This window comes from Rattus norvegicus, chromosome 8 (genome assembly GCF_036323735.1).
Source record: "Rattus norvegicus strain BN/NHsdMcwi chromosome 8, GRCr8, whole genome shotgun sequence".
In the NCBI taxonomy this organism is placed as follows: domain Eukaryota; kingdom Metazoa; phylum Chordata; class Mammalia; order Rodentia; family Muridae; genus Rattus; species Rattus norvegicus.
The window spans coordinates 62,983,656-63,005,520 of NC_086026.1; the positions used below are offsets into that span (position 1 = coordinate 62,983,656).

Below are 21,865 nucleotides of genomic sequence, written 5' to 3' on the forward strand. Positions count from 1 at the left end.
ACTTTTACTGGAAATGGGATAATTTGGAAATTTGAAAAAAAATACTGTGTATGTATATTGATAATTTTGAAAGTAGTTCAAGGTAAACTGTAATTTTCTTTGAAAATGTCAATATATAAGCATTGTTAAATTTGGACAATGTACAATAACGTCAAAGTATTTGATATTGAGTGATCCTTTTATTTCCTTTGAAAATTTAGATACCTTATCAAATGTAAAGATTCTAGGAGCAATAAATCTAGGAACAAAAAGGGAATATAAAACTTACTTTATTATGTTCCAAGAATGGCAACTCTGCTATTTTAAAAAGAAAATGTGTATTTTAGTTCTAGCCAATATTTCTTTAAAAATTATTTATTATATATAAGTACACTGTAGCTATCTTCAGACACACCAGAAAAGGGCATCAGATCCTATTACAGATCATTGTGAGCCACCATGTGGTAGCTGGGATTTGAACTCAGGATCTCTGGAAGAGCAGTCAGTGGCTCTTAACCACTGAGCTATCTCTCCAGCCCCTAGTCAATATTTCTAAGACTGCTTTTAAGTACTTTGCTTTTTTCCTGCTCTAGTTTTGATACTGGGGATTGAATCTAGGTTTTCAGAACTAAAGAAACATTCTACCACTGAGCCACAGCCACAGCCTTCGGGTTGTACCTTATGCATTTTAAACATTATTTATTATGGCCCTGTACTTGCTCATGTGTATTTGTATGTGCATGTGTATGACAGCATGCACATGGGAGTCAGGGGACAACTTCAAGGGAAGCGGGTTCTTTCCTTCTACCACAGTGGCTCCAGGAATGAATGAAACTCAAGTCTACAGATCTGGTGGCAAGCTTCCTTACCCAGTGAATCACCTCATTGGCCCTTCAAGTGCACTTTGTTTTCAATACTAGTTAACCCAGGAGAAAATGAATCCTGATACATTCTTTTCAGCTGAATTACATGTGTACGAGAAAACCTATTTTCAACTGTCAAGAGGGATGATTAATACCGACACATCTGGGCACTAAGGTCAGCTATACCCTAACAAAGTGAGAAGGGATGTAACTTTGTAGACCCTGGTTTCAAGAAAAAAGTTGTCTCCTTTTCCTCCTAACTTAGCAGACTACCCAGTCTGTTGGTGTTAAGTGGACACAGCGTTGTGTCCACCAGCTTATGAAATGGGTCTGGATGTTGGTAGATGTTCACTCCTTTTGTCATTCTGCTGTCAATGTTGACATCTATCCAGAGCAACATGGTCTGTCTGTGGTAGTTCTTCGACAGGTTGAAGTCAACAGAAGCACTGTTTTCTAGGCTTCACTGCTTCCTCAGAAGAATGCACAGTATTTGGAACGAAACCACTTTTAACCCCTTCCCATCCATCCTGAATACAAATGTCTCCTTTTTTAATAAGTTCATATATGTCTCTTGCCAAGATTGTAAAGGACTCTTCAACATTCGTGGCATCCTTTGCTGAGGTTTCTATGTACTTCATTCCACAGTCCTTTGACAGTTTCTCAGCTTCCTCCCTTGAAACCTGACGTTGTGAAGCTAGATCACATTTATGTCCCACCAGTAGAAATACAATCTGAAAAGGCTGCACATGCATTTTTGCTTCTTCTAGCCAATCTTTCACATGTTCAAAAGACCGTCGGTTAGTAATGTCAAACACTAAAAATCCTCCAACTGAGTTGCGGTAATAGGATCGAGTTATTGATCTGAAAAACAGGAAAGATATGTAAGGACAATGCTCTTCTTCCCTCCTTTGAATAACGAAACACAAAATCAAATTTGAAGACACCTTAATGTCATTTAACTAGAATATATAAACCCAATATGAAGTATCATAAGTGAATGAAAATATTCTAGTTAACACGTATGCCTATTTCATATGCTGACAGAATATTAAAATAACATTTTTAGATATATAAGAACTTATCCAGTATATGGTCTTATGGTATCTTATGAGGTTTTATTTTTAAGTATTTGGTAGAAGAGTTAATATAAAATTGAGTTTAGATCATATAGACAAATAGAAAACTAGGGATGTAACTCAGCAGAGTGCCTAGCATGCAGGAAGTCCTGAGTTCAATCCCTAGCACCAAATGTAATACAAATGGTGGCACACTCCTGTAATCCCTTCTCAGGAGGTGAGGGTAGAGGGATGAGAAGTTCAAGACTGGGCTGAGAAGCTAACTTAGTTGGTAAAGTGCTTGCCAAGAAAGCATGAACATCTGAGTTTGGTCCCTAGAACTCATTTTTTTTTTTTTTTTAAAGTGTGTGTGGTGGCTCAAAATTGTAATCCTAGCACTTGGGAGTCAGGGACAGGCAGACCTCTGGGACTTGCTGTCCAGGCAGCTAGTATATTTGGATGAGTTCTAGGCCAGTGAGTGAGAAACAGGACTCAAAAACCACAAGGTAGAGACACCAGGCAGTGGCCCATGCCTTTAGCCTTGGAGGCAGAGTTCAAGGCCAGTCTGCTCTAGAACAGTCGGCTACACAAAGAAAACCAGTCTCAAAAACAAACAAAAACACCCTAAAGAAAACCACCCCCCAACACACACACATACCTGAGATTGACCTCAGGTCTCCACACTCACTACACACATTTGCATGAGCCCCCGCACACACACATAAACAAGTATATATGTATACAACACATTCACACACACACACACACACACACACACACACACACACACACAAATGTCTTCTTTGTCTACCTACATAATGAGTTTGAGACCAGACTGAAATACTTGAGGCAGACAGAACAGAACAAAACAAAACAAGACAAACAAAAAAACCAAACACAAAACAGCAGAAAGGATGCAAAGAGAGAACTTGTAGGATACTAAATCAGATCTTAAAATATCTCCTATGGGCGGGTGGGGAAAAAAATCTCTCCTATCCTGTAATTCAGTAAGGCTCTTATGTCTTTCACACTCCCATTTCTCCTTCAATAATTGAAGAAATGAGAAGCCTTCTCTGCCATTGATTCCTTTCTCATATAATTCCACTGAACTGTTAGCACACTGCTATTATATTTACACCAATTCATATATGTGATGACTGAATATGTAAGTATGTCTGACTCAGTTCATAGTTCCTTGAAGGTCAAACATATTTTATACATGTATCTTACATCATATTGGCTGGTAAATCCTAGATGTCACAAAATGTTTGCTGTGTGGGACTAACTAGTTAAGATGGCAATGGGAAGTGCCAAATGCCAAGGAACTCCTGAGGGTCAGGGTCCAAGCTGTCAGTGCTCCACACTAAACTCATCTACTTGTCCAAGACCAGAGACCTCTATGATGGTACAGTGGGATCCTATATCCTTGTCTTCTGCATTATTCTCATCCCTGAAGCCACAGTAGTTCAGTGACTCAACAGTACGTGTGCCTTTGCTTCTACGGCAGGGGCTTTTGGTTAATAAGTACTAGTCTAGCACTCATGAGGCCCCAGGTTCAAGACCTAACACTCCTAGGAAAAACAAAACAAATTTGCTTTCTGAATGCAGAGAAAGTGTCTACCCTCCCCCCTTTATTCACTACCTCCCAGTTTTTCCTCAAAATTCTTAACATATTCCCAAGTGACTCCCCTCCTCACTCCTGTACTTTCATCCATCTTTCTTTTTTTTTTTTTAAGATTTATTCATTTATTATATATAAGTACACTGTAGCTGTCTTCAGATACACCAGAAGAGGGCACCGGATCTCTTTACAGATGGTTGTGAGCCACCATGTGGTTGCTGGGAATTGAACTCATGACCTCTGGAAGAGCAGTCGGGTGCTCTTAACCGCTGAGCCATCTCTCCAGCCCCATCTTTCTTTTTTCATAATATTTTCATTAATAATTTTAGAATTTCACATCATGCACACCAATCACACTCACTTCCTAGTCTTTCTAGGTCCATTCCCCACCTTTATGACCCACCCCCTTAAAAAAAGAAAAAAGCCACAAATTTAATTTATGTTGCCTATACACTCACTGGAGCATGGTCAAACTCCAGTAACCAGCCCCTTAAAGAAAACTAGGTTTTTCTGCCAACCCACCAGAAGCCCAGGATTGTGGAGAGCTACACTTCAGCATCCTTACTACTATTTCTTAAGAGTTCTCTTCTATGGTTTCCTGTCTAGGTTGTTACAGTTCTTTGTTGTAGGGATGGGTCACTGAAGCCTTCTACATCCCTCAGTCTCACCTGTGAGTCTGCAGTCAGGCATCCTACTATAAAAATGGCTTCCTTGCCCTTTATAGTAAGGGGAGCGCAGACCTCAGATATCCATATGGTCTTCGGAGTCAGCATATACTTACTCAGCATGGTCTCTGGTGGCAGTACAGACCACGGGGTATCAACACGGCCCTCTGCTGTAGCACCAACCACAGACGCCATCATGGCCAAGGACATCAACATGGTCTCTAGAGCTACACTGGCCAAGGACACTGATATGCTCCACAGCAGCAGCTCATCACAGGGACATCAACATGGCCTCCTCAGGTGGCAGCACAGGCCACCCACATCAACATGCCCTCTGGCAGCAAGATCCATAGATATCAACGTGGCTTCAGGCCATAGACATGTGCATGGCCTTCAGTGGTAACACAGGCCACGGACATCAACATAGTCCTCAGATTCTGTAGGAGCACAGATGAAGACCTGGCCCCCTTGGCACACCAGACATCTGCATGGCCCTTAGTGGTAACATTAGCTTTCTCGCACACTTGTCATTGCCTTCATGTCTCTAGTTCTGTCTCTTTCCATGCACACACACCACTCCGTTCCCCCATCTTTCCCACCTCTCCATTGCATATTCATTCGTTGTAGCATTAGAAACTGCAGTGTGTCACAAAGTTTTTGTTTTCTTCTCTAACAGTTTCACATGCAAATATTCATTGCATCAGTCTGGTTCAGGCGTCTGGTTTCTGACATACTATAAATACTGGACCATAACTGAGACTTAGATATTCTGTTGTTGCCCAGAGTTGAGGTGATTTTATGGCTAAGCTGGTTGGGGGATTGGGGAGGGCAGGTTCTGTGCAAGTTCCAGGCTGCCACATGCCTCCCTGCCTAAGCCACATCCTAGGATAGGCCCTATCCAGTGATGATATCTGGTTCTGCAGGACCAGCTCCTCCACCTGCTCCAGCAGCTCACAGATGGATAGATGTTAGGGTGGACCTACTCAAAGCATTGGGTCTGGGTCCAGATGGCAGCAGAGTTGGTCAGTCCTCATGGGGCTTCTGCCAGCCACGAGGGGCTTCCTCTGCCATCTTTCTATCTTTAAGACGTAGTTTTCCAAGTCTAGGACAGCCTAGAACTATGCAGCCCAGCTGCTTCCTAATTCAGCCTCCTGAGTGCTGGGATTGTAGACATGCACCATCATGCCAGACTCTGGCTAGGCCTCAGGAAGATTCCGACCCAACCCCTCCCCCAGTTATTCCCTCTAATCCCTGCTGTAAACAAATCCTCTGCTCCTTTGAAACTGAGGCCATCTGCTAGCATCTGTCAGTTCTGGGGCAATCTCTACAGAGATTTTAGCACTTGACTTTTTCTCTGTCTCAAGTCCTGTCATTCTGCTGATATCCACAGCTACTCTGGTGAGCTATTCAACAGTACCTGTTCCTAGATTTTCTCATCTGTAATGGCCTAGGTTTGGGGACCAGTGAGATGAGTGGAGGTGCTCGCTGCCATGCCTGATGACCTGAGTTCAGTCTCAGGGCCCACATGGTGGAAGGAGAGAGCTTACTCTTGCAAGCTGTCTTTTGTCATATGTATGACCTCATCCAAAATGAGAAAATGTAAAAACAATTTTAACTGCAATTCGTGCCGAGGAGGTGGTTCAGCAGTCCATCATTGAAGTCACTATGAATTAATTATACCCAGTCCCAAGTGGGCCCTCAGTGGTGCCAAGGAACACTGCTGGGACTCTTGCATGGCTTCCTCCTATACCCCTCCTTTCCACTCGCTCTGTGCACGCTACTGGATTGCTACCTGAGAGGCATGAAGGGCCATGTCTGTTTTGTTTACTGTTGAATACCCACTGCTCTTCAAGTGCACAGGACAGAATGAGCTTCCAGTATCTTTGTGAATGAATGAATGAATGAATGAATCAATGGATGGCTGATCTGGTCAGGGTCACCAACACAGCTGATGAGGAAAGAAGAGACATGACAGAATAATGAAAGTCAGGATAAAGAGATAAGAGCAGTACAAAAATGTTGTCTAACATGCCATCCATTAGTAGTTTGACCTCATGTTTTACATAACAGCATTTGCTATCACTATCTGGAGAGGCGAATTAACATATAGTAGTCAGTGATCTCAGTAAAGTTTTTTGTGGGAACTGACTCTTAAGCTGAAGACATGTAGATGAGACCAAAGAAAGTGAGTTGTAGTAGCTTTTAAAATTAATTAGCTGGGCATGATAGTATGCACCTTTAAAGACACCACTTGGGAAGCAGAGGCAAGTAGATCTCTGTGAATTTGGGGCCAACCAGGGATACATAGTGACATCCTATCTCAAAAAAATCATCATCGTCATTGTAGCCGTCATTATCATCATCATAACCATCACTGTATATGTATGATGTATTCGTGTGGACTTGCTACAGCATGCATGTGAAGGCCAGAGCACAAATATAAGGATTCAATTCTTTCCTTCTATCCTTCTCTGGTGTCTTAGGGTTTCATTGCTATGAAGAGACACCATGACTGAGGCAACTCTTATAAAGGCTAACATTTAACTGGGCCTGGCTTATACTTTCAGAGGTTCGGTCCTTTGTCACCACAGTGGGAAGCATGGCAGCATGCATACAGACATGGTGCTGGAAGAGCCAAGAGTTCTACATCTTGATCCACAGGCAGCAGAAATGAACTGTCCTCGGCAAGCAGCTAGGAGGAGGCTCTCTTCCACACTGGGAGGAGCCTGAGCATAAGGAAGCCTCAAAGCCCACCCACACAGTGATACCCTTCCTCCAATAAGGCCACACTTCCTCCAATAAGGCCACACCTCCTAATATTGTCACTGCCTATGACCAAGCATTCAAACACATGAATCTCTGGGGGGGCCAAACCTATTCAAACCACCACATATGAGTTCTGGGATTAAACTCAGGTTACCAGGCTTATACACCACCTTATAGTTGTAGTTGTATATCTTATGCCCCTGCCAAGAAGAAAGATAGGTTTTTTTTAATCTTAGAAGAAATTTTTATAGAATAATATACTTCTCTGACCCATAAGTGTGAGACCCAAAAGGTACTACCTTTAACAGGTGAAGTACCTTCACTTGGTCTATGCCAGCAGTTCTCAACCTGTTGTCATAACCCCTTTGGGGGGTCAAACAACTTTCACAGGGGTCAACTAGGATCACAATGGAAGGAAATTTACAGTTATTAAATAGCAACAACAATAATTTTGTGGTTGGGGGATCACAACATGAAGAACTGTATTAAAGGATTGTAGTAGCATTAGGAGGGTTGAAAACCACTGATATATGCTATAATGAAAGCAACTTTGCCATCTAAGCCATCAGATCTCATGGTGTCAGCCTCAAGTGTACACAGCAGAATGAGATGTTCTATTAAGCCCAGGGAAGACTCCAATGAACACTCATAGGAGTGACATTTTATACCAGAGACATGCTCTTTGTCAAAGCTTATTACACCTTTGAAATAGTTCCTGGCTCATAACCTGGCTTGAAAGAGACTCAATGCCCATCTATAGACTACCAAATGACTGTGCAACTTGGACGCTCACTGTGAGCAGGATATTCTTTGATTAACCAGGCTTGAGCTTTGTCACTAGACAGACAGACAGACAGACAGGAGGGAAGGAGGGAGGGAAGGAAGGAGGGAGGAAGGGAAGGAGAGGAGAGGAGAGGAGAGGGGAGAGAGAGAGAGAGAGAGAGAGAGAGAGAGAGAGAGAGAGAGAGAGAGAGAGATCAAGTTAGCACCAGTCAGCTCCACTTCTTTGGTGAGCTTAAAGATAAGTGGAAAAGGGAAACTCCCATTCAGAAAGCTTCTGTGACTCCACGCATGGTCTACTCTTTCTAGAGGACAGATGTGGCATAAGATCCACAGCAACTCATTAGTACAGGCTAAGGGGTTGTCATATTAGACACAAACGCCACGATCAGAGCATTGGTTATAAAGATGTTTGAGGGATGTGTTGATGAACATGTAGTGAATGAACCCTTGTAGCTTATATGAAAGCTCACCAAAAGGCTCCTCCATAGAGGAATCTTGATAATCAGCAAAACAAAATATTCTGTCCTGCCATTGTCAGTAAAGATTTTCACTCTAGTTTGAATGAAAAGTGGCCTTGGGAGCTGTGCCAGGGTTTGAGGACTTCCCCTTATCCAGGTTGGCCTGGGCCATCCCTGTTTGCTACCCACATCTCCAGCAGCCACTGATGTGAGAAGTTGGGCAGTCTCACTGTATAGGATTTACTCTGGAATCAGGACATCTTAGCAACCATCCATGAAATCACAGAATGCCTCGTTCCTTGCCATGGTATTATATATAGGGCACTGGTTAAAGCATTCGGCTAATCGTGGTGACGACGGAAAGGGGGCTAATGTCAACAATGGGATTCCAAGAGCTTGTCACTATCCCTTGAGAGGCAACTGCTCCTGTACAACCTTGGAAAGGTTCATGAAGATTTAGATAATGCCATGCCAGAGGATATCACCTTGCAAGACTCTGGCATGATCCTTCAGAATGTAGAAATTCTAAACTAATGAACAGTACAAGAAGTAGGTTTTTTTTCTCTCCACAAGTCAAAGTTGTTGTATGGGAAGGTATGGATGACGGGTGAGTGAGGGAGACTTTCTCTTTCTCAATTGCATTTAATGAGTCACTAAATCTTTTTTTATTTTCAATCTCTTTTTCGCTTTTTGATAGTGACTCACACTGTAGCAGACTAGGCCTCGAACTCTAGGCAATTCCTCTGCCATCTCCTCCCAGGAGCAGGGGTTATGAGTTACCATGTTTGGCATGTGAGTCACTGAATACTGTGAATGCTTTTAATTCTTTTAAATTTTGCTGATAAAGAAGTTTTTGCAGTCAGATGAGGAATGCTTTCACTAGAGAACACTGTAATGCTTCTACTGAATTAGCCCAGGCTGTCAACTGGCTCCTCGGGTCCTGTTATGGCAGTGGGTGAGCAGTCCAGGAGAGCACGCAGCACCATCATGTGGGGACTATAGGCTTCCTGTGGTTCTTTCTGCTCAGAGCTCACAGGATCCACTGGTTCTTCTAAACTTGCTTCTCCAGCTTAGGAACAATCTCATCCATTCTATCAAGGCAGTCTGAACAGTGGTTAGAGCATCTTTCACTTGTTTCCTATTATGTGTGGAGGTGGGGCTTGTGGGTAATGTGCACATGAATGCATATGCTCACAGAGGTCAGAGGTGTCAGATCTCCCTGGAGATGAGGTTATAGGCACTTGTAAGCTGCTTGATGCAGGTGCTGGGAATTGAACTCAGGTTCTTAGGAAGAGCAGTATGTGCTCTAAACCACTGAGACATCTTTCCATCTCCTCTCTCTCTGCCTCCCTCTCCCTCTCCCTCTCCCTCTCCCTCTCCCTCTCCTCCTCCTACTCCCTCTCCTCTATGCTAGTCAGCCAGACTGTCACCCTGACAAATACCTGAGAAAAGACATTTAAGGGGAGAAATTTTTTTCTCTCATGGTCTCAGAGCCTTATGCCCAAAGTTCCTTGACCCCACTGTGTGGTAAGGGAAAAGCATCACAGGAGACAGGGTGTGGAGGAGCAGAACTGCTCACCTAAGGATTGTAGGGACAAAGAAGGAGAGGAGAGGGAGATGAGAGAACTGTAGAGATAGAGGAAAGTGATAGGCAGAGGGGGATGGAGAGAGAGAAAGAACACACCCATTCCAGGGACAAGCATCTTTCAGTGACATTTCTCTCAATCACTCATCACTTCTTCACATCACCATCAAACTATGACAGCATCAGGGGATCAATCTATTCATTAGGTTAGGATTCAGTCTCCCAAGCCCACCAGCTGGCAAACAAGTCCCTTTCATACAAGCTTTGGGGGACATCTCAAATCCAAGTTGTCACACATCTTTAATTTTCAAGTGTATAGTACAGTATTGTTAATTTTAAGGACAATGTTCTCAGATCTTCAGGTCTCTAAATCTAGATCTCTCTTGATCACTCTATTTTCTGCTTCCTTAGGTTTGACAAGTTAAATGCTTCTAGAACCATGCGTTACATAGCTTCTGACATCTCTCCAGCTCTTTCCAACATTCACTGTATAGCCCAGGCTGGCCTCAAAGCTGGCTTTAGCTTTCCAGTGCTGAGATTATAGGTGTATGCTACCATGCTCAACATGGCTACTAGAGTTTTAGGTGCTGAATTTTCTTTCTTTCTCTTTTCTCCAGAGATAATGTATACATGAGTAATTGCTAGCAGCCTCAGAGTCCACTTGGATTTATAAAGACTTACTTAATGTTTGATTAATGTAACAAACTGGGAGTGGACTTCTATGGGGAATTTGGAGTCTTTTGGCACAAAGAACAATTATTAAGGTTCTAAAAATATATAAACGATATCTCAAACAGCTCCCTCATTTTTTGGCAAGCCATGAAAAGAAGATGATGTTGCTGTATGGAGGACAACACTCCACAGGCCCTGGAGTGCTTGGATTTATAGCAGTGTCATATATAAATATTTAAATGCAAGTGGCAAGATTATATAGTGTTTGCATGTCATCATGAACTTTGCTGGATGGACCTCAGGCTCTTTAAAACACTGGGCATCTGCCGACTTGGGTTAAGTGAATCAGATGCTCCTCCTGGAAATGCCCATCTTGTGGCTTTGCCAACTGTAAAATAGGCATTTAGAAGACAAAAGTGCTTTGATGCTGAAGACCGTTGGCAGCTAGCAGTCCACAGATGCATTAGCCTCTTTCCCAGCCAGGGCGGTGTGTTCTGACTGCCCTTGTGGGAATAAGCAATGTGCTGCCATCACTCGCTTGCCCCTTTTGCCTTGTAATGCTGATCCTTAGGACTGCTTACAACGAAAGTCTGCCCTCGAGTTTTAGCAGGGCTCAGTGCCTGCCCTTGCCTGGGATTCTGAAACTCAACACTTTGAAGTTAGGCTAGTCTTTCTTCACGCAAACATTAATAATTCTGGCATCTTCCCAATTAAAAAAAATAGGTTGTGGTTACAAAGGTTCCAAGAGATACTGAGAAGGGACTGATAGGCTCCATTTTCCCTTTGAATATGTCATTCAATCCACTCCCCTGTGGACACGTTTTATTTCTCTTTCACGATACATCCTCATTTGGTAATAGTGTTGCTCTTGCCATCCCCAGTATTCTAGTTGCTGTTTTTTGTTCTTATTCTCCATAGCAATGAATACATTCATTTTCAGCTTATTTGATTATAGCTCAACTCCCCTCCCCATTAGAAAATGAGGTCCACAGAGCTAGTCATGGTGGTGTATGCCTATAATCCCAAGACTGAGAGGGTGAGGCAGGAGAATCATGAGTTCGAAGCCAGCTTTGGCTATGTACAACAAATGGCATAAACAAATGCATGCCATTTTATATGAATGCTGAAGCTTTGAACTCAGGTTCTCATGCTGAGACAGCAAGCTCTCCCATCACTGAGCCAGCTCCCTAATCCAGTGCTTCTGGTATCTTCTGCAGAAAAGTAATGCCTGACTTCTCAGAATATTTTTTTATATAATAAAATGGATTATCAGAAACAATTAAATACTACCCATAGATAGCAGTTCATAGAGATCTGTAACTTCAATCCCAGGGCATCTGACTCCTTCTTCTGGCCTCCATGGGCACTTCACATATGTGGTACACAGACATACATGGGGGCAGGGGGTTGGGGGAGACACACAGAGAGAGACACAGAGAGAGACAGACAGACTGACTTTTTATGCAAGCCAGCTAGCTATGAGCTATAGTATCATGGACAAGTCAAAGATTCTCTACACATTAATTATCTTACTTAGAAAATGGCACTTGGGAGGAGGAGGCAGGAGGAGCAGGAGTTCAAGGTTTTAAGGGAATTTTAAGGGAATGACTACAAAGTCAGTTGGAATCAGCCTAGATTTTATGAGACCATTTTTCATCAAAAATAAATATATTTAGTTTCATTAAAAAATAAACCTGCTAATAGTGCATTGAAAACTATTTCATGGAAAAGTAGTGGGCAAAACCTATAATCTGAGAATCTATAATCTTTCTTCATATGCTTTCTTTTACAGCTAGGGTAGTTCTTGGGAGGCCACCCCCTGTCTCCCCCACCCCTGCAGCATTCTCTCCTAGTTTCATAGAAGAGGTTTCAGTTTGGGTCACGGACTTCTGTATATCTGAGGCGCGCATCTATGTTTGAAGCTATACTTCAGCCTTATCTACATGACCCATATCACACTAATGTATATGTATCCTGTAAGTGTATCCTGTATCTGTGAAAAGGGGATGCACTGGGAAGGGCTAATCAGAAGAAAGTAATGCAGTGGGAAATGCTTCCTTTGCAAGCACGAGGACCTGAATTTGGGTCCACAGCACCCATGTTTAAAAAAAAAAAAAAAAAAAAAAAAAAAAAAGGCTGGCACAGCAGCATGCACCTGAAACCCCAGCACTGAGGAAGTGGAGACCTGGAGTTCACTGACCCTTACTGTCTACAACCTTCTGCTAAGTTAATTGGCCAGCTAACTCATTAGTAGGTCTGCTATTGCTTCCCATTAAAAAAAAAAAAAGCCTCTGCTGCTTCTTTATACTCCTTGGTAAATAGTTATTCCTGAGGGGGCTGGCGAGATGGCTCAGTGGTTAAGAGCACTGACTGCTCTTCCAGAGGTCCTGAGTTCAATTCCCAGCAACCACATGGTGGCTCACAACCATCTGTAATGGGATCTGATGCCTTCTTCTGGTGTGTCTGAAGACAGCTACAGTGTATTTATACATAATAAATAAATTAATCTTTAAAACAAACAAACAGTTATTCCTGATTGCATGGTTTGAAAGAGCCCAGTAAATTGACCAATTTAACAACAACAACAACAACAACAACAACAACAACAACAACAACAACACCACATCTCTTTGTGGCAGTATTTCTTAGCAGCTTTCTTTCTTCTGTGCTAGGATCAAGCCGAGAGCCTAGGGAATGGCAAAGAAGAACTCTGTCACTGAGCCACATACAGCTTTAGTCCTTAGTATTTTGAGACTAAGTCTTACTAGGTAGCCTGTGCTGGCTTCAAACTTACAGTCCTGCCTCTGCCTCCCAGATGCTTAGGTCACCATCATACCTGGCTTCCTAGATGCTCTGATATGGGGTTTTAAAGGAACGTTAAAGTTATAGAGATTTCTAAACACATTTGATTATCCAGGTCATCCTTTGAAAAGAATCACCAGGGTTCAGGCACATCTTGAGAGGATGTTGAAGAAGGCATCAGCCCCTGAGCATTATAATTAGTGCCTATAATTGTACTACCCAAAAGATCAGACAATATGAAAAAAAAGTGGCCAAATTTGGCTTGAAATCCACAAGTCTCATGGTGCATGTGTGGATTCAATATTGCTACAAGGTTTTTTCACCATATATATTAGACCGCTTTCTGCTACTGTGACAAGATATGAGACTAGATACAGTATAAAGAAAAGCAGTTCTGGGGTTGGGGATTTAGCTCAGTGGTAGAGCGCTTGCCTAGGAAGCGCAAGGCCCTGGGTTCGGTCCCCAGCTCCGGAAAAAAAAAAAAAAAGAAAAGCAGTTCACCTAGCAGCATGACACTGGGTTTTGTGAGGTCCCTCTGGCTGCATAACATCAGGGTAGGTGACATCCTTGTGGTTGCATGTTTGAGAGGAAGATATCACATAGCAAGACAAGGTGCCAGAAAGCCAAAAGGGGCCGGACTCAATCTTTTGACATTACCTTTTTTTTTTTTTTTCTTTTCTTTTTTTTCGGAGCTGGGGACCAAACCCAGAGCCTTGTGCTTGCCAGGCAAGTGCTCTACCACTGAGCTAAATCCCCATCCCCTGACTCAATCTTTTGAAAGAACTTATTTTCATGAAACTATTTGGGGTTCCATGAGAAATTACTTTTTAAAAATTCTCTATCCTAAATTTTTCTTTTAAAATTTTGTTTCATGAATTTATTTATGGGGGAAGGCACCTCCTTACCCACATGGAGGTCAGAGGACAACTTGCTCCAAGAGCCAATGCTCTCTTTATACCATGAAATGACTTGATCCTTCCTAAGGATGATGTAGCCAATGACCCAATAATTTTACTCTATATCCCCCTACATTTTGAGTCCTAACACCTCTTACCTTTTACGGATTACATGGTGAATTTGTTTGAGACTAGTGGTGTCAACACATGAAAGATGAACATTAGCACTTTATATTACATAAATGTATTTTACGGAAAAAAATCAAAATCTATATTCTTCTACTTAATACCTTTCCATATTTTTAGCGCTTCCTTTACTTATTAACAGGAATGAGATGGGGCACACCTTTAATAAGAGCCCTGGGGACAAAGGCAGCAGGCTGTCTGAGTCCAAGGCCAACCTGCTCTATAGTGGGTTCTCAGAGCTACAAAGAGAGAGAGAGACGACAACAACAATAACAATAACCAAACAGTCAAAAACCTAGCCAAACAAATATTGCATTAAACATGGTTTTTATTTCTTTTACTGCTCAACTTTCCCCAATATATTAAAAATTATAGGTTTGGAGAGATGGCTCAACAGTTAAGAACACTGGCTGCTCTTCCAGAGGTCCTGAGTTCAATTCCCAGCAACCACATGGTGGCTCACATCCATCTGTAATGGGATCTGATGCCCTCCTTCTGAAGACAGCTACAGTGTACTTATATAAAATAAATAATACAAAAATTTATATATATACATATATATACATATATATACATATATATAAAGTGGTGATGGTCAGTTCCCCTGTAACATTCATAATTCTAAACTCTCCTTTCCCACTTCCTAGATATATAGTGGCGCTTTTTCTCATTGAACTAAGGTTCTTCATGGAATCCTAAGTATTGTATCAAATTAAATCAATATCCTATTTTATTCTTTTTTTTTTTTTAAGAAAGAGTCTCACTATGTAGCATTTGGTTGGCCTGCTGCTCTGTGTTGACAAGACTGCCTTGTAAGTCACAGACTTGTTTGCCTCTGCTTCCAAAATGCTGGGATTCAAGGCTTGTACTACCATACCCAGCAATGTTCTCTTTTGAGACGAAGTCTGGTTGTGTAGCCTGGGTTGGCCTTGAACTTATGATCCTCCTGCTTCAACCTCTGAATGATGGGCAAGTGTCACCATGGCCAGCAGCTCTTTTTCCTTTTCTGTTATGCTGGTAGTTAAAACCCACCAGAGTGTTAATTTAAATACTGTGGGGCTGGAGAGATGGCTTAGCAGGTAAGGGGACTGACTGCTCTTCCAGAGGTCCTGAGTTCAATTCCCAGCAACCACATGGTAGCTCACAACCATCTGTAATGAGATCTGATGCCCCCTTCTGGTATGTCTGAAGACAGCTAGAGTGTACTCATATACATTAAATAAATAAATCTTTTTTTAAAAATGTAAATACTGTAAAGTAAAACTGATGGTGATAATTACCCACTGGTCACTTCTTTGTTCTGTAATATATTTCAAACTGCATCATGAGCCCTCTAGGGTAAATTCCTTTTTCCTTTATGTCTAATCACCAGTAAACCTAATACAATACTTCTCACAAATTCGTCAGGTTATGACTGTAATGACAGACATGTGTCTTCAAGTACCCTTGAAGGTAATAAAACATGCCAGGAGACCCATGATTCAAAGATAATATCTGCATTTTGTAGAAGATGACTTAACAGTAATTGTTCAGAATGCCGTTTTAGGTGAGGCGTTCTGCTAAATGCTAGAAAGGCAACTATTGTAGGTAGCTACTGAAATATGTATTTATGAATATATCATTGGTAAAGAGCCAAAAAAAACCCAGAGTATGACTCATCATAAATGTTCTCTAACTGTCCTTGCATTATTGGGTGGTTTTAATAATGTATAAATAAAAGGAATTGCTATTTAGATTCTTCTCAAAGGCATTACAAAACCCTCAATTAGCAAAGATTTACATTCTAATAAATTAATTATCGTTTACCTTCCTGCCAATAGGGTGAGGAATTACTTTTAAGTAAACAATTGGACAGAAGAAGATTTTACTATCTTTAAAGGGTACAGCAAATTCTCTTATTAAATGCTTTTTTCCCCTGACCCTGAATTATCTTGGAAGTTCATCTCTGAGTAAGATCACAAACGGAAGAGTCTGTAACGGTTCTCAAGAGTGGTTGAACCAGGAGTCTTAGAAATCATAAAGACGTTTTCATCTCACAGATGAAGCACAAGTTTATTTTTTTAAAGAGTTTCTTATATAATGTATATGAGTACACTGTAGCTGTTTCAGACACAATAGAAGAGGGCATCAGATCCCATTACAGATGGTTGTGAGCCACCATGCCGTTGCTGGGATTTGAACTCAGGACCTCTGGAAGAGCAGGTACTACTCTTAACCTCTGAGCCACCTCTCCATCCCAAAGCACAAGTTTAAAAAACAAAGCAACACTTTCAATCGAAGGAGGCAGATTGAAAAGGAAAGGAAAATGTCTTCATGGAATTCTAAACAGTCGCTGACCTTTAACACCTCTCTGAAAGCTGGTCTTATCGCTTCTCTACATCACAAAAGACAACTTATATACAAGCAAGAGAGGTGGGTAGGTACCCTTGTTTTCTCTGTGGATCAGTGGAATCACAGTGTCAGACCCAGGAATGCAAACCAAAAAAAACAAAACAAACAACTAAAAAAACAACCAAAACAAACAAACAAAACAAACCAACCCACTTTTTTTTTTTTTTTTTTGAGATCACAGAGATCTGCCTGCCTCTGCCTCCAGAGGGCTGGGATTAAAGTCTTGTTCTATCACAATCTGGCTGGAAGTCAAAATTTTGAATGTTGAACATTCTACACATGTAGGCTGACTTCTCTTTGAATGGATATTAGCTGAGTGAGGGGAAGCCATATTTGTGAAGTTCCTTAATGGAGTTCTTTATTTCACAAGCAAAGTACTTGCTAAGAGATATAAAAATGCTTGCCTACAAGATTTCCAATTGATCATGTGATTTTTTAAAAACTGGAAATACGCTTTAAATGCGATTTAATCTCAACTATCCAAGGAATTCGGTTTCATTTATCTTCTTTTTCTGTAAGGCCAGTGGGCTTTATACAATCTTTCAAGTTCCCCAGTAAACATCCAGAACTAGACTATTTACTTAAGACTGACTCTCTCCATTTAGAAAAGTACTTTCTTCTGTCACACACCAGAACGTTATGAACCCATCAATGAAATAAAGGAAAGGTTGCAGACAACCCTCCGTATTATCTTTTTCACAGCAAAGCGCCAAAGATGACGAACTTCAAAAAGCAACTTCACCCTTTAAACACAAACACACACCCTTAGTTGTGTCAGTGACTCTGATGTTGCATTTAGTTGTTTTCCAAGACCTACTCCCGAGGGTCATGGCCCAGAATTTTCTGATGACCACACTCGGTGCTGTCAGATGTTCAAACCATTACCGCATGCATCTCGCTGTAAACCGTTCTGAGGCAGCTCTGACTGTAACCTCGGCTGGAAATCTGCTTGCTGAAAACTAAAGATTTTTCACAGACTTAGGAACCCCACTTGGCATATTTCCCGGGCCCGAAAGAGCCTTGGTCAAGGCTGGAGAGGAGGTGCTAGGAGGAAGGTGGTTGAGTAAGGGTGTGTGTGCGCAGCGAGCGAAGTCGAGTTTGGGGAGAAGGCAACGGTGGAGCCAAAGGGACCCAAACGCCAAGAGAAGCAGACAGAGCTGGGGAAGACCGGCGACCCTGGTTCGGACAGGAAAGAAGACAGAAAGGGGGCGCAGGAAATCCGCACTAAATAAAGAAGAAACTGCGGAGGAGGAAGTCGCCCCTGGAAGGGGAGGAGCGAAGGGGAAGCGAGCACCGAGCACTAGCACTTTCGAGAGCCTGTGGCGCGTTCCTCCCTACCTGAATCGCTCCTGCCCCGCCGTGTCCCAAAGCTGCAGCTTGATCCTCTTGCCTGGCTCAATCTCCAGGAGGCGCGAGAAGAAGTCCACGCCGACTGTGGGGTCGCAGGCCGGGGAGCGCAGCCCTGGGAAGCGGCCTTGGGTGAAGCGGTGCAGAAGGCACGACTTGCCTACCGTGGAGTCACCGATCACGATGAGGCGGAACTGGTAGATCCAAATAGCCTCCATCGCTTACGTGCCCAGTGCGCTCAGGAGCAAGTTCTGCCGAAGGAACTGTCCCTTCAGCACCTACGAGGCGCGCGCCCGCCGGCTTCCAGCATCTTCCTGCGGCTGCGGCCGCCGCCTGGTAGCCGCCCTCTGGGGAGGGAGGGGCGGGACCGCGGGCAAGGGGCGTGGACTTGTTCTGCTTGGGGCGGGGCTTGGGTGTGAGGGCGGGGCCACGAGTTGGAGAGACCGCCGGTAGGGGTGTGATGATGGGCCCCAACTGTAAGGAGCTGGAGCTGACGTCTTAGGAGCGGGTCACTGGTCATACGGGGGCGGGGCCCCTAACTAGAGACGGTAGCTTCGGCCTAGGGGATGGGGAAACTAGGAGAACTAGGACAACCGCAGCGTATTCCAGTCCGGATCTTGCAGGAAGTGGACCAGGAAGTGGGTGTGGCGAAAGAACATGACGGCAATGGCAACCAATGAAAATGTACTTAAGGGTTAAACGCCAGAAAGGTCAGCCAATGGGAAGGGAGAGTCATCTTTCACGCATCTACGAAAGTTCCGCAGACTAAGACCCTGATCTTGGAAGTTGGTCAGGCGCTGAACAGGCTTCTATATGGGGATTCATGGTGTTCGGGTTCTCAGAAGATTCCAGTTGGCAGTTTCCTCTGAAGAAAACAGATTTGCAGAACTAGTTCTGATAGTTTCTGTGAAGGACTGCCTGTGGCTGTTTTCCATAACATTTTCAGCATTAGAGAAGAGAATTCTAGCCCTATGCTTTGTGGGGCCCTCCGGCCTAAGAAAAACTTAAAATGTTGAGAAGCTAGTACAAGTCATCGCTATTCTCGGTCTTAGCTGCTCTCTGCTTGCATATGACCAATGATCTAATAAACAAAACGAAATTTAAATTTTGGTGAGACCTTACTGTGTTCTCATCTCTTCCCTCAAATTTGATAAGGAAGAAGAGAATTTCTCTTCTGGACTGGGATGTAGCTCAGTTAGTAGAGTTGCCTAGGAACATGAAGACCTGGGTTCAGTTCCCAACTCCATACAAGCCAAATATGGGGGCCCATGGTTATAATTCCACCTCGTGGGGCACGAGGATCAGAAGTTTAAGTTTATCCTCAGCTACAGAGTTACAGAACGATTTAGCTTTTAAAAGTCAAATCAAAGTTCGACAACTTTAAGGTGTGCATTTATAAAACCAACGTTTGTGATAAGAGCTGTATAGCTCAGTGCTAGCACTCTTCCCAGCTTGCATGAAACCCTAGGTTTGATCTTCAATACTGAAAATTTTTTGCCAACCATTTCATTTTTTTCTTGCAACATCTATCACACTCATCCTTACTTCCTTTCTTTGTTTTAGAAGAAGAAGTATGACTTTCAGAGAAGTATTCTTTTTCTGTTATGCATCTTTACCACCCCCCCCATTAGTTGATCTTTATTTTATGTGGTATGTATCTGACTGTCTCCCTTCTACAATTGTTTCTTCTTTCTCTCTCTTTCTCTCTCTCTCTTTCTTCCTTCCTTCCTTTCTTTCTTTCTCTTTCTTTCTTTCTCCTCCCTTTCTTTCTTTCTTCCTTTCTTTCTCCTTCCTATGTTACTTATTTATTTATTATCTTTGTTTTGTCGAGACAGGGTTGTGTGTGTGTGTTGTGTGTGTGTGTGTGTGTGTGTGTGTAGTCCTGGCTATCCTGGAACTTGCACTGTCGACCAGGCTAGCCTTGAACTCACAAAGATCCACCTACCTCTGCCTCCCTAGTGCTGGGATTAAAAGAGTGCACCACCACCACCACCACCACCACCACGACCACCACCCAGCTCGACTATTGTTTCTGCTCCTTGACCTGCAAACCTACTTGAGTGTTCACAGTCCTAAAGCTAATTAATCAGAGCCCCTTCTGTGATGGTCCTTTGCTTCCAACATCGTGTTCATTTTCACGTATCCAAAAGAGCACTCTACCCTCATTTCTTGTCCACAAGACTATCTTTAACAAGCCTTCATACACTTTCTATGCCGCAGACTCTCATGCAACAATTACTTCAGGTAACTCTGCCTGAGACCCCCTAATTATCAGATTCAATCACCTGTCCTCATCATCCTTATCTCTGACCACATCATTCTCCCTGACCTCTCAGGACTCCTCCATTAAGGGGAACCAAGTGACAGTTATATCAAAACACTTGGGGTTGGGGATTTAGCTCAGTGGTAGAGCACTTGCCTAGCAAGCGCAAGGCCCTGGATTCGGTCCCCAGGTCTGAAAAAAAAGAAAAAAGAAAAAAAATTTCAAAACACTTAATTGTTTATGTATTATTTTGTCCATATGTGCACGCAGAAGCCTGTTCTCTCCTGTGGGATCTAGGAATTGAAGTCAGGCTCTCAGATTTGCAGAGCAAATCTTTACCCATTAAGCATTCAATTGGCCCTCAGTATGGCTTCCTCTTTTAAAATTTTCTAGAAGCTCTTGATACATTAAACTAAAGTACTTAGATTAACTTAGTCATAAATTTGCTGTCAAACTGAAGTTTTTCCACAGTGACCAGCTGAGAATTTGAAGATAGACCACCGAGGGATTATGTGAAGTGCTTGGAACCTCCCATTTCTCACAGGGACAGCTTAAGCTGGAGCCAAAGCTCTGACTAGAACTGGTTCTGGATCTCATCGAACTACCTAGTGTTTGACACAGAGCTTGTCTAGAGTTTACTAAACAGAGAAACCAAAAATAATTCCATAAAATAAAGCTAGTTTAGAATATGTGTTCGTGTTCTTTGCAATACTCATAAAAAGTATAGTTGTTTTCTGGATAGGATTTTCTTTTCTTTCTTTCTTTTAAAAACTGTTTATTGGGCTGGAGAGATGGCTCAGTGGTTAAAAGCACTGACTGCTCTTCTAGAGTTCAAGTCCCAGCAACCACATGGTGGCTCATGACCATCTGTAAATGAGATCTGATGTCTTCTTTTGGTGTGTATGAAGACAGCTACAGTCTACTCATATATAATAAAGAAGTAAATCTTTTAAAATTTGTTTATTAAGCTTGGCAGTAGTGACACACATCTTTACCCCCAGCACTTGGGAGGCAGAGGCAGTTATGTCTCTGAGTTTGAGGCCAACCTGGGCTACAGAGAGAGTTCCAGACAGAGGAACCCTATATTTAAAAACCAATTTGTTTATCTATCTATCTATCTATCTATCTATCTATCTATCTATCTATCTATTGATCGATCAACAGGATCTCACTACGTTTCCCTTCTTTGTTGAGAAATCTATGTTTAGCTCTGTACCCCATTTTTTAATTAGGTTATTTGGGTAGTTGGTATATAACTTTCTGATTTCTTTATTTACCTCGGATATTAATCCTCTGTCAGATGTAGGGTTGATGGGAAAGGATGTGCCTGGTCCTGTAGTGAGTTGATGTGTCAGGGGGTGGTGATACCCAGGGGGTCCCTACCCTTTCCAGGAGGAGAATGTGTATCAGATATAAAGTGAATAAATAAATTAATGAAAAAAAATGAAAAACTAACTTGCACATACCTGTAATCCTAACACTTGTAAGGTCAAAGCAAGAGGATTAACACAAGCAGCAGGCTAGTCTAAGCTA

General features: G+C 42.5%; 1 protein-coding gene across 1 annotated transcript; it reads right to left on the bottom strand.

Annotated features, from left to right (window-relative positions):
- Positions 1–778: 778 nt before the first annotated feature.
- Positions 779–18,398, bottom strand: Rab39a (RAB39A, member RAS oncogene family). The gene is made up of 2 exons (NM_001108148.3): positions 18,061–18,398; positions 779–1,703 (listed from the first exon to the last, which is right to left on the bottom strand). Exons 1-2 carry the CDS (start codon positions 18,285–18,287, stop codon positions 1,277–1,279), a joined length of 654 nt encoding a protein of 217 aa, NP_001101618.1. The 5' UTR covers positions 18,288–18,398; the 3' UTR covers positions 779–1,276.
- Between the last annotated feature and the right edge of the window lie 3,467 nt (positions 18,399–21,865).

Excerpts from the sequence above, each read along its gene's own strand:
- Rab39a (NM_001108148.3), bottom strand. The coding sequence starts at position 18,287 with ATGGAGGCTATTTGGATCTACCAGTTCCGCCTCATCGTGATCGGTGAC. Across the intron at positions 1,704-18,060 it reads GCGGGGCAGGAGCGATTCAG|ATCAATAACTCGATCCTATT; the intron begins GTAGGGAGGAAC and ends CCTGTTTTTCAG.